Source organism: Microdochium trichocladiopsis (assembly GCF_020744255.1).
Source record: "Microdochium trichocladiopsis strain MPI-CAGE-CH-0230 chromosome Unknown B0I36scaffold_3, whole genome shotgun sequence".
NCBI classification, from domain to species: Eukaryota; Fungi; Ascomycota; class Sordariomycetes; order Xylariales; family Microdochiaceae; genus Microdochium; species Microdochium trichocladiopsis.
The window spans coordinates 3438554-3450829 of record NW_025763546.1 but is presented as its reverse complement, the minus strand read 5'-3'; the positions used below and the strand labels follow the sequence as shown (position 1 = coordinate 3450829).

The 12276-nt window shown below is 56.9% G+C and overlaps 6 protein-coding genes across 6 annotated transcripts; 2 read left to right on the top strand and 4 right to left on the bottom strand.

Moving 5' to 3' along the window:
* Positions 1-523: 523 nt before the first annotated feature.
* On the bottom strand, positions 524-2236 carry B0I36DRAFT_95436 (uncharacterized protein). Its single transcript, XM_046163646.1, has 2 exons — positions 2109-2236; positions 524-1888 (listed from the first exon to the last, which is right to left on the bottom strand). The coding sequence occupies exon 2, from the start codon at positions 1802-1804 to the stop codon at positions 710-712; it is 1095 nt and encodes a 364-aa protein (XP_046015763.1). The 5' UTR covers positions 1805-1888; positions 2109-2236; the 3' UTR covers positions 524-709.
* Positions 2237-3786, bottom strand: B0I36DRAFT_95435 (elongator complex protein 4). Its single transcript, XM_046163645.1, has 2 exons — positions 3252-3786; positions 2237-3182 (listed from the first exon to the last, which is right to left on the bottom strand). The coding sequence occupies exons 1-2, from the start codon at positions 3679-3681 to the stop codon at positions 2449-2451; spliced, it is 1164 nt and encodes a 387-aa protein (XP_046015762.1). The 5' UTR covers positions 3682-3786; the 3' UTR covers positions 2237-2448.
* A 279-nt stretch (positions 3787-4065) lies between these two features.
* On the top strand, positions 4066-4603 carry B0I36DRAFT_239479 (DNA-directed RNA polymerases and 3 polypeptide; the record flags this gene model as incomplete). Its single annotated transcript, XM_046149693.1, has 2 exons — positions 4066-4403; positions 4498-4603. 2 exons carry the CDS (start codon positions 4066-4068, stop codon positions 4601-4603), a joined length of 444 nt encoding a protein of 147 aa, XP_046015761.1.
* A 386-nt stretch (positions 4604-4989) lies between these two features.
* Positions 4990-7151, bottom strand: B0I36DRAFT_373042 (NUDIX hydrolase domain-like protein; the record flags this gene model as incomplete). Its single annotated transcript, XM_046160159.1, has 3 exons — positions 4990-5522; positions 5571-6029; positions 7079-7151. 3 exons carry the CDS (start codon positions 7149-7151, stop codon positions 4990-4992), a joined length of 1065 nt encoding a protein of 354 aa, XP_046015760.1.
* B0I36DRAFT_238611 (uncharacterized protein) lies at positions 7139-7843 on the top strand (the record flags this gene model as incomplete). The annotated part of the gene is made up of 1 exon (XM_046149628.1): positions 7139-7843. One exon carries the CDS (start codon positions 7139-7141, stop codon positions 7841-7843), a length of 705 nt encoding a protein of 234 aa, XP_046015759.1.
* Positions 7844-8404: 561 nt separating this feature from the next.
* B0I36DRAFT_238985 (uncharacterized protein) lies at positions 8405-11426 on the bottom strand (the record flags this gene model as incomplete). The annotated part of the gene is made up of 2 exons (XM_046149658.1): positions 8405-10885; positions 10959-11426. 2 exons carry the CDS (start codon positions 11424-11426, stop codon positions 8405-8407), a joined length of 2949 nt encoding a protein of 982 aa, XP_046015758.1.
* Between the last annotated feature and the right edge of the window lie 850 nt (positions 11427-12276).

The window sequence follows — 12276 nt, the reverse complement described above, 5'->3', positions numbered from 1 at the left end:
TTTTACTTCATTCTTGTCACCTTTATATTATGACCAGACGGCAATCCCCTTCATCTTGCTCCTCTTCATCAATTTTAGCCGTCTGGTCGGCAGCGTATATTCCTTATCCAAGGACACAGCAGGTGCACTCATGTGCACTGAAGCTTTCACGATATGTGGGCTGTGGCGTTTTTAACGAGTTCAAGCTTCTTTTGGAAAGATGGGCCAAGGTGTCTGGCGTTTTATCTTGATTCTCTGCGTCTTTCGGCTTGGAGTTTGTTCGTTGTTTCGGAAGAGAGTCATTTGGCATCGCAAGGAAAGAGGGCTGCTTTTCCCTTGTTTATTTTTGCTGTTGCATAGGAGCCCTGACCAGACCCTTTGTTCCGAGGGATCTGGGAATATTTCTCTGTATGGAAGCTTTATGCTGTAGCCGAATCCACGAGAAGAACGATATCAAAAGTTCGAATTCGCTCAGGGGTTGTCGTTTGCAAGCGCGATGCTGCTGCGGCCACTGTTGGATGACATGAACACCCGGAGAAGGCGCCTTTCCTTATGATTGTGACCAAAGCCCTGGTGAGACTGGCCAGGGCTCATGAAACGCATACACCTGCGGAACAGGCGATTGTCGAGAGTGAACATGAGCTGGCTCAAGATGATTCGAGGCACGTCATCAAATGATTACGGATCGTTGTATAAAATGCATGGGGTATATTTTTAGATAATGAGACGACTACATGCCCGCCCACTCCAGACAGAATGCCCGGGCAGCGTGTTTCGGCTTTTCCTGCGTCTGCGGTGCTTCCTCGTCCGCCACAGCCGGCCCGGCTCCGCCCACGAGCCAACCTTTCTTCACACCCGTGCCTAGACGGCCACCGGCCGTGAGGTCCATCATGTTGATCTCCTCGTCCCAGCCATAGCTGGTGGCCTGGAAGTGCGCGTGGAATCGCAAAGGATCGCCGGGGTATACGTTGTAGTCGCATCCGAAGCGCAGGCCTGGCATCATGTAGTACCCTTTGTCGTGGAGGTGTTTGAAGAGCGGATATGAAGGCGGCACGTCAACCATCAGGCTGCATTCTTGGGTGCCCGGAGCTGGAGGCCCAGCCGTTCGTCCTAGCAAGGGCCCCGTAGTCGTCGGAGTGACTGCATAAGGGATTGATGGTGCCGGCGTATCCTTCTGCGCCTTTCGCAAAGCAGGAGGAGCAACGGGTTCGGGCGGACCGAAGAGTCCCTCGTCGCCGTCGTCTTCTGCCGGCTTGCTCGGGACAGCAGGTTCGTCCGTTTGCGAGGTCTGGCTAGGCTGCCCAGCCACATCACCACCTGCACGCTTACCCTTTTTGTTCTTCTTGCCCGTGGAGGCCTTCAGCAGAGACGCCTCTCGCAGAGCTTGCTTCTCGTCAAGATGCGCTTGCATAACGGCTGTGCCCTTCTGGGTGATATCCATCAGGTACTCGTCCCGTTGCTTTCCAAAGTCCTCACGGTCGTGCACCGCCACATCAACTTCAGACTTTTTGGCGGCCAGTGATGCGCGCTTGGTAAGCTCAGTCACCAGGCGCAAGTGGAAGTCGGCATCTTCAACTACATAAGCAGCCCCGTCTTCCACGAGAGCTCTTGCTTCCTCAGCCATGAGCTCCACCGGCAGGCCCATGAACACATTCTGCTGTGGATTTTGCGGCACTGTGCCACTAAAGACACTGCACAGATTGTGGTGGCGTCGGAGAAACATCACGTCGTCAATGTCAAAAATGAGGTAACGCGATGCTACGCGCGTTATGCGAACCATTGGATGATCAGCAGCAGCCATGGCCAAGGAGGTTTCTGCCGCCATGTTTGCCCGTCTTTGTGCTAGACACGCGCCAACAGTGCTTCAGACTTAACGTCCAGCTAGACGAAATGCAAGATTATTCCTGATCTTTGCAAGCTTGTTAGCCTGACGTCCCAAAGTATGTGCATACGAAAAGTGATGAGAGGTATGAAAGGCAGTAAAATCATAGGTGTGTAACAAATCGTGTATCAACAACTGCTACTTTTGTAGCATCTGGGGATTGACAGATATTGATTTTGGAGTAATCATGAAAGCCTGGGTATGATTGAAGGTTGTGCAGAGACCACGGCGAGGGGGATAGACTTACCTGATGTTGGCGATTGTGGTTGTTAAAGGGAGAAGAGAACTTGGAAAATGTGCTGCGACCTCAAATTTGAGTCACTGCAAGACTGGGTCAGAATGTGGGGCCTTGCCGGGTAAGCTACCTGCAGCGTGGTGGGAGCTTGCCTACTTATGCTCAGCAGCATCGAAGCTCCCCCATGCAACCTTTGAGAACAACGAGACCAGCTGAATGCGCCTGCTCATCGCGAGTTGAACCGTTGTCCAGTTCGTGAAAGCTTGTACTGGTGATTCAGAACAGGTTTGCCAAATTTCAGAGCACCGAGACCGATCGAGGCTGGATGTCGGCTGACTGCAAGGACGAAGCTTTAGAAGTCCATTGACTTGCCAGCATCCTGTTTCTTCTTCTCTTCCTCCTCTTCACCAACTGGAGGCAAGCTGAAAGGCCGAATGACGAGTCCTTTGGACCGACTGAGACTAAAAGCCTGGTCCTCCCGAGATGCATAGCTCTCCGACGAGCCTCCTCCCTTCTCATGGAAGACGGGCAAGCTGTGGACTTTCAAAAGACCCTGTGTCTGCTCTTCGGACTTGGGATCCGATTTCGACGTGGGCGGAGGTGCATGAATCGCATTGGACTGCAGGGGAATAAGCTCGAGGACACCGTCGCTGAGTATTTCCATCCATCGAGTAAGTCCCGTAGAGCGTGGGTACAGTGTGACGGGAAGTGTGATGAGAGCCGTCAGGCGAGCAGCATACTCGCGCAAAAGGGCGCGGAGGGCATGCATAAATTGCAGAACTTCTTCAGGTCGGCAAGAGGACCCCGAGTATGCTGTCGGAAGTAGTAATCCTGGCACAATAACTCGGTGTACGAGATCCGGAGCCGAGTTGGCCAGCTTCAATCTCAAATCCTTGATGAATAACTTGAATGGCGATTGCAGCGCTTTGGCTGGTGGTTTGAAGCTGGGCGAGCTCATTGATGGGTGGAACTTGATTTGACCCTTGACATCGCCGGAGCTGAGCTTTTTGCTGAGATCAAAGGGGTAGCAGAATATAGGTGCCGAGCTAGCCCCAGCTACGGACTGATGGACAGTTGTGTTTCGTTCTGTCGAAGGAGAAAAGAAATGGTGAGCTTGAGGCCATCTCATTTACTGTCGCCTAAAGGACTTCCTACCTCTGGAAGCACTCGCGGCGCCGAGGGTCTCGTACCGCCATGCAATCTTCATCTTGTCTCCGGATGAGGCCGTGGTGTCCTTCCTCGAAGAGGAGGGTGTTGCTATGCCCGGCAGCTCGTTCTTCCAACCTTCATGCAGGCCAAGGACATGCACCTGATGTCCCTGGACAAGCCCTTCGGCGGCATAGTACTTGACCAGGATGCCGGCGAAGTCGGTTGTTCCGTGTTCCTGGACGAGCAACGACGTGCCCAGAGGAAGGCCAGCATGCCCAGCCATGAGACTGTCCAACGAAGGGGTGCCCGTGGATATGGTCGGGCGGCTGTCGTATGGAGAGGGCCGCACTCCGGGTATCTGGGCATTTGTGAGCTTGCCTACCGTGGGGGTGGCTGCAGAAGTGCTGATGACGGCATTCCTCTTTCTGAACGACATGACTGTGTCGTTGCCATGGACTAGAACCGGTCTCAGGAAACCGACAACTTCTCTGCTCGTATATAGAAGCAGCGGAACCTCAAAATGAAGATTGCCAAAATGGTCCGCTGGTAATGTTGCGTCGTGAAATCCACACCCATGCAGGCGGCTCCAGCAAGCAAAAGAGCGTCTGGAGGGTGCACCTGCCCCGCGGAAGCGCTATCGATTGTGCCTGCCGCCAGCAATTCCACCGAGCATCGCAGGCCAGCCTCTTTTTTCCAAGCTCTGATCATTCTAGCTCTCGCGTCCGGCAACGACCAGAAAATTCTCGCCCGCAGCCTGCGTTGAAGCCTCCGCTCAGCCGACACACAGAACGACGCATTTCGATTGCACAACACAGCAACCATGGCGAACCTCGCAGGCGACGCGCAACTGTTCGAGGACAGCTTCACGGTCACCGACTACGACCAGTCCAAGTACGACCGCGTGGCGCGCATCACTGCGACCTCGGCCGACAACCAGACGCAGATGAAGCTCGACATCAACATCGAGCTCTTCCCCGCGCAGGTCGGCGAGAACCTGCAGGTCGTCTTGGCGACGTCGCTGTCCCTCGACGGCTCCCGCGACGACGACGAGAAGGGCTGGAAGGACACCCGTGACGAAAGCACCCTGGCCGATATGTACGACTACGTCTGCCACGGCAAGATCTACAAGTTTGAGGATGGCAAGGATGGGCAGACCATGTGAGTATTTCTCCTCGGGCGCCGTGTGCGCTGTCTCGAGGCGCGCAGAGACTTTCCATGACATGACGGCTGCTGACCTAGATCTTCTCTGCAGTCGTGCCTACATTTCCTTTGGCGGTTTGTTGATGGAGTTGGAAGGCCCCTACAAGAAGCTTACGCCGCTACACGTCGACAACACCTATCTTCTGGTGAAGAAATAAGTGAACGTGTAAGACCAAAGCTACGACAAAAGAGCAAACAAACGAACTCAAAATTGAAAGGGCAGGCGCTCGGCGTTCAGACATGATAGACAAAGTCAGATTGCATGTAATTGGTTGGATAGCATTGATTGGCCGTTCTTGACCTCTTTACCAAGCGTAAAAATGATTTCAGAAGACGGATGGTTGGTTTCTCGAGCAATGAAGGGAAGAAGGCTTCAAAAGCAACCGACGTTAAAAATGCCTGGTCTTGTTCCCCTCCCCCGAGGCAATTCGTGCATGTCATATTCAACCACGTTTCCACGGGACGAACAGACTCGCCAGGACGCACGCCACCATAATTCATGAAGGTGAAGCTAGAGACCTGTTGCTGCATATATACTCTAGGCTCACGACGGAGAACGATAAGCCAGGTGCGGCCCCGGCAGCGGCAGTGCCCTGTGCATCCTGGCCACAATCTCGTCAAAGCCCGGCTCATTCTCCCGAGTCAAGATGCCATGCCGGACAAAGAACTCGAGCAGCACAAGCGCGCAGTTGGGCTTGAAGCTGCCCCTGGCCAGCTCGTCCTGCACCTGCTCGACGGTCATGAGCTCGAACCCGGCGACTTCACCGTCCTTGGGCACGGGGATCACGTCGGGCGGGAGCTCGATGTCGTAGATCCACTGCATCTCCGGATAGATCTGCCCTGCCTCGCCGCCGGCGCGCTCGTCGGTGATGTGGATGTACGTGACGATGCCCGTGTGCCTGCAGCGCTCCCTCATCAGGGCGTCGGGCAGCGAGGCTTCCTCGTCGGCCTCCCGCACCATGCACTCAAAGGGGATTTCGCCCGTCATGAAACCGCCCGCGACCGTGTTGTCCAGCATGCCGGGATATGTCTGTTTCGTGGGGGAGCGCCGCGAGATCCAGATCTTCATCCGATGCCCTGGCGTGCCGGCTTGCCGGTCATCTCCTTTCCCTTCTCCTTCTTCACCTTCCCCGTCATTATCCAAGACATACGCCATCATGTGCACCCCGTGGCGCAGAACCCCGAACAGCCCCGCGCCGCTGCGCTCAACGCTGTACAGCACCTCGTCGACGGACCCGTACACCGGCCACGGCTCGTCCCTCCAGCCCCTGAGCACCTCGAACGTGTCGTTGTCGCGCCAGTACGCCATGACCTTGCCCACCGTCTCTGTGCGCCGGGCCTCTCCCGCCGACGACTCAAAGGCGTGAATCGTGCGCGCCTCCCGGTCCACCGTCACGGGACCCCGGATCGGCTCGGGCACCGCCAGCAGGGCCTCGACGACGTGGTCCCGCAGATAGCCCAGGACGGTGCGGTTGTCCTTCCAGACGAGAGTGTACAGGGTCGACATGAGCGCCGCGTGGTCGGCGGCCTCGGCGGGCTTGTCCGCATAAGGGAAGCTGCAAACGCGCGCGAGAGTGTCAGTTTCTAGTCAGTTGGGTGTGCGATGGTTTTTCGTGAGGGCACACGAATTGTAGCCGGGCTGGCGGTGCGACGGGCCGAGCTTTTGTTTCGGGGTTTTCTTTGTGTTGCCTTGCCTGCTTGCTCGTATGTCTGCTTGTCGAGGCGGAAGAACGTTGATTGAATACATGTAAGAAGGAAAGAAAAGGAGCTCACGCATCGGCCACTCTCATCAGGTCTAGATTGGTCATGCGCATCTTGCCGGCAGTCATTGCGCGCAGACGACCAGCGTAGGCCTCGACTGGATCGGCAGCTGCCTGTTTGGTTGAGAAAAGACGAGGTTTCGGGCAGATAGGCGATCTCGGCTGGAAAAACAGACCGACTGATATGCAATACTGATTCGGTACGGGGGCAGGACTGATTTGCAGGTGCGAGACGCGCCTTTTCCGGAGCTTCGGGCCCGTGCGGACGGTCCGGCTTAGCATCCGGTGCTGGGGATTCGCGAGGGGGGTTCTAACGAGGACTAATACTGCTGCCAACTTGCAGCTGATAATGTTGGCCTCGAATTGAACGCTGTCATGGGCCTGGTCTGGATGCCAAGTATTACATACACATGTCAGAAGGTGCAGCAGTAGCAGCGGGGTTGAAGTTGGCGGCACTCAAAACACAACACCACCTATCACAAGGCAGACAGGAGGTCGAAGGCGGTGCCCGGCAGCGGCGGCGGTGGTTTCGGAGGCGGCAGAAGAGGCCCCGGAGGGCAGGCCGGTGCTCGGAGGGGGCCCCGCCCCACCAGGAAATGCAGGCTGACGTGCCGCGGACGAGACCCTGAGCGAGCACAAGCTCGAAGCTTCGAGACGTGCTTGCACGCATTGCATGCATGTGTGTGTGCATTGCAGCATCAGATCGCGCAGTCGCGTCACGCATTGCCTTGCCTGTCACACGCCCGTGCTCGTGAGCAGTGAAAGCGACGACAGACGACAGGCACCCCACGGCCACATAGCACGCGCGCGCGCGGGGAAGGCAAAACCACTCCTCCGGGGAACCAAGGCAAGCAAGCACGCGACCATACATACCCTCGACTCGACTCGACCTTCCCAGAGGCACCCGCAGCCACGGCAGCAGCAGCAGCAGCAATGGCCGATCCATCCTCCTCCTCCTCCTCCACCCAGCCCATCCTCGGCATCCTCCCTGCAGGCCAGCCGTTAATAACCCAGCCGACATCCCAGCCCTCCCCGACGTCCTTCCTCTACGCCGTCCCCTCCCGCGGCGGTGCCGGGTCCGGCCACAGCCACTTCTCCCACGTCGCCGTCTTCCTGCTCCCGGGCATCACGCTTCCCCCAAACACCGCCGCCGCCATATACCTCGCCCTCAACCCGGCCGCCCTCGTCAGCGGCACCGAGGCTCCCAACTTCAAGTTCCTCGGCGGCGTGGGACCCGGCAAGGAGAGCGCCGTCTTCAAGCTCAACGCCGACACCTTGCCCACGGCCCCCGCGCCCGCCTCCCAGCCGGGCCAGCCCGCGGCCGAGGTGGTCGTGCTGGGCGTCAACGTCGAGGACGCCGGCAGCGTGGCCGAGAGGATGCAGCAGGAGAAGGCCAACAGCAGCACCAGCAGCAACGGCCTCGCGTCCACGAGGCCGGGGGACTCGGCGGCGCAGCAGCCGTCGGCGCAGGAGCTCGCCCAGCGGATAATACAGAACGCGTACAACTTCTTGTCGAGCTTCAGCGGGCAGGCCGGAGAGGTTGAGGTCGTCCCCCTCAAGGCCTTCCAGGAGTGGTGGAAGAAGTTTGAAGGCAAGGTTCGCAGTGATCCAACATTTCTGGAGCGGCCACAGGATTAGTTTCGAGGGAAAACCGCGTGATGACGAGGAGGCCCTCCCGGAGAAGGGGGGGGGGGGTGCTTGCAACACGGGCAAGGAGCGTGTTGTTATCCGCCCGTGTGACTTTCAATGATTCCAATGGCCCCGGTATTGGTCAAGTCCCGAGCAGGTGATCAAGACCTTGTGAGTCTGTCGACTTCATGATGTGAGTCTACTTGCGGAGTTCAGCACCTGGCATTACTTGGACTTTTTCCTGGGCCGATGTCGAGGATAAACCCGCGTTCAAAAATGTTTGCCTTAGCAAGATCAAACGCCACACTGCCAAAAGGCAACCAATTGGCGAGAAATTCTACAATAAATGGCCGTTCTGCTCAACTTTCATTCACGGAAAGGGGTGGCCCTGTCACAGCTCGCATCCTGAATGTGCCCAGTATACCTGTGAGATTCATTATGTACCGTCCTAAACTTGACAAAACTGGCCGAGAGGGAGCACTTAAACCATTGTCGCTAATGATATTGCAGATAAATCAATGAAAAAGGTGAGAATAACTTCCACGTCCCAAGCGAAGCAGAAACGAAAATCTAGGGAACGTAGATCCTGCTGAAACTGATGACTTCGCGTCGGCAGCATACACACTTGTCAAAGTTGTTCATGGCCAGCGTCACACGGCACTCGTCACAGAGACTGAGACAACGGCACGGCCAGACAATGATGCTTCGCGGGCTCGTGTGGCAAACAACGCACACAGGCGCGCCCGTGCCCAGCCCGTCATCCTCGCCGTAAGTGGTCTCCTTGGGCTCTGTCTGAGGACTTGAAGCCGACGGAAGACTCTGCATGAAATGCATTCGTCGCCGGGCTATGATGAGCTGCTCGAGGAGCTCAGCCTCATCGTGAGGGGATAGCTTCGCGTTCACATAGGGAGGTGGCAGATCTGCCGCGCGGCGTGCGACGGTAGAGTTGAGCAGGATCTTCGTGCGCTGGATTTGCTGCAGTTTCGCATATTGTGATCTCGTAAGAATCCGTTCGCTGCTGAGATGGGCGGCAAGTGTGTGGGCTTCTTGGCGCTCCTCTGGGCTCTGTGGGTGCAGCAGGCGTGCCAGATCGTCCATGCCGATAGGTTGGTCGAAAGGCGTGCTCTCCCTCGAGGCTCGCGGTGACCTCTGGGTCGGCGTGCGCTGACCCTCGGCACCATCTTCCTCTTCGTAGTCCATCCATGCATCTCGCTCGTCTATCGATTCGGCTTCGGTATCCGCCACACTGTAGATCATGCTGGTAGAGTCCCAATCATCATCCCGCTCTTCCGGCTCCCAGTCACCGCTGGTATCGGTATTGCCCCAAAGGCTACCCTTCTTCCATGCGTTGTAGAGACGGGCATCGATCTCTTCACGGCCCAAAGATGCAGTCTCGGGAGATTGCTCCAGTTGCTTGCAGACCTCAGCCTCAAAATCAGCATTCTCGTCATTCAGGAGATAGGACCGGCCCTGGCTGTCCGTGAGACGGGTCTTTCTGGATCGCGTTGAACCCGATGACCTTGGCTCGTCCTTCTTTGCCGGCTTGCCTATGCTGGCGCACCAGGTGAGCCAACGAGGAGTGGGTACGCCAATGGTAGACAAGACCTTGATGAGCACGACAGCTCCAGACCGCAGCACGAGCTTATTGATGTTCATGACAAACTCTAGAGCCAGGAGCCATCTGTTGCTGCGTTCCGAAGCGCCGACGCCGTCCCTCGAACGCCGGTCGCCTAGCTTGCTCTTGGGAATCTTCTGTGCAGCCCGCTCACGTGCGAAGCCATTCGAAGCGCCGACCTGGCCGTCTTTTACTGGGACCAGACCAATCGTCCCCACAGAGTCAAATCGCGAACTCCCGTCGCCAGAAGTAGCCCACTGCATCCGCAGAGAGTCCAGTTCGCGATACCGTTCTTCCTCTAGCCAGGTTCGTGCCTTTAGGTTGACGTTGCGATCCTCGTTCAGATACACCGCCTCACTCGCCATGGTGATAACGCCAAAGCCTGTTCGCAGAAGTGCCGTGTAAAAGTCCATCTCGCGCGTTATGCGGATCTCTGAGAGCGAGATGTTCGCCTGCATGTTCTCGTGTGCTTGCCGGAGACGAGCCCGGAAAGTCCACTGTGCTTCGCCCGGGGAAGGTGATAGGGCGGCCACTACCAATGCTAACCCGTATATGACAGCGCACACCAGAATGCCTCCCAGCACAAGAACATGTGGCACAAAGCCAAGAATGCAGACCGTCGGGTACCTGAACAAGCCCATCATAGTAGGGCTCTCAAGGGAGAATCTATACGCCTCAAACACGATGGTGACCATGAAGCACATAGCCCACAGCCCCGTGCTATAGAGGCGATACTTGCTCTGCACACCAAACACACCCAGGACGTGGCTTGTCAAATGGCTCATGGCTGACAAGAACCCCACCATTAGAACCTCGGGTGGCGTGTTCACCCGCCTCATGATCATAGATCGTGAAATGGCAATGTTGGCCCCTGAAGCAGTCTGGATGGTGGGATTTGTCGTGGAGCCGTTAGAAAACAGGCCCCAGCCGAGCTGATTACTGATAGCGGCATCAGCTTCCGCGAACGCTAGCGAATGCTCGAACAGAGTCATGCCGGTCTCGACGGCTACAGGCCGTCCTTGCAAGGCGCAAGAGATGGTCTCGACGAAATGACTGAAGCAAAGTGTGCCGAATAGAGGCCAGAGGCGTGAGAGAGAACCTCGGAGTTCATTGGAGAACTCGAAAGACTTGGACGGCACCATCGACACAGCACGACAGCTCTCATAGTCGCTTGATCCAAGCAGAAGCATAGAGCTGACGCTGTGGAGATATCCGCCGTCTTGCGCAAACATGAGCTCAGAGGATTTGCTGGAATTACCCCAGCGCATTTCGGCAAAGTCGGGAGAAGTCTGGCATTGTATCGAGCGAAGCAGCTGGACAGCCTGAAGCGAGAAGAGGACGATCGGGAGGAATCGAAGAAAGAGGCGAATATGCCACGTCAATCGGAGCCTGCGGCGAGATGCAGCGAAGATGTGTGTTCGGTTCAATATGATAGCCTGAAAATGAGCATGGCCAGTCAGCCACCCAGTTGTTTGTGCATTATCATTGTGGAAGCAAGGTCTGACGTACCATGGCAACACAGCTCAATGCCCACTTGCTCGTCGCATAGCTGAATACGCTGCCTAGACCTCTGGCGCCTTCGAGGGAGAACCTCGACATGACTGCGGTCGGGTCTGTGTCGGCGTCCATCACTTCGGCAGCAACAGCAGCCACGGAAGCCTCGGCCCCAGCGACAGCAGCAGCAGCTATGCCCTCGCTGCCAAAGACGGCGACGGCTGGAGTGGTGGTAAGGAAGTAGTCGGAGCCGGTGGCGTCAGGGATCACGCGCTGGCCAAAGCCATCGATGGCGTCGGGAAGGGAGATGATGGAGCCGAGCTTTGTGAGCATGCGAGGGCCTGCAAAGATGAGATCCTCGAGAGACGGAGCATAGCGGGTGACGTTGAAGTGCTGCAGGGTCCAGAGGGTGAAGTTGTGCCAGGCGCTCGAGTTGTCAAAAACAGTCGGAGTCGGGCCGAGGGCGGCGCCCGGAGCAGCCATGGATGGTTGCCTCCGTCGTCCGCTCTAGGGACGGATTCGCGGTAGGTGTGTCGAAAGACGGTGTTTGGGGTTGATGGGAAGCGGGTGGAGTGGATGGATGAGCTCATGTCACGCGGTCGACAGCCATCAGCGTGGAGAGCAGATAAGCACGGGGAGGGAGAGCCAGCTTCCGAGGCCGGGGCAACGGGGGAAGCAACGGCTCCTCCGGAACGGCAACCTTGGCGTGACAGAAGGCCAAGGGCAAACACCGGCTCAGCTACGTATTCAAACAAAATTCATAGGTACACAGAGCACATTGGCATTCACCTCTGGCAGCGCAATTTTTGGGCAATTCATAGGGCATGAGTGCAGCACCGGTGAGCGGACTTTGATGTCCCGCCCGGGGCCTTGAATGTGTCTCATTGCGACTGGATCTCGAAGCTACTACATTTAGCCCGCTGCAGGAGCAACTCCAGGGGTGAAGTGGGGTGGCTGACCCGCTAGAGCAACCGCGTCACAGCGCGTTCCTTGTCTTATCAGCACAGCTCGACCCGCTATCAGTCGCTGGCCCGAGGCATTGCTGGCGTACAAGATCAGAGGCTAGTGGCAAGCCTGACAAGCTGTAACACGTCAAGCAATCACCCATGCGTCTTCTTCTGTTTGGCAAGCGAGCCAGTCTTGCTCAGCTCATCGTGGCGGTCTGCACGTTCCTCAATGGCATGACCTCCACCAGGTGGCCCCAAGTCCCTCACTGATGGCATGAATCCTTAGCTATGCAAATGGCTGCTCGGTCGACTGGGCCTCGGAGTCCGGATCGGACAGCATGTCGACTTTGCCAGATCACACAAGTATGCGTGGCCATTGCAATCAT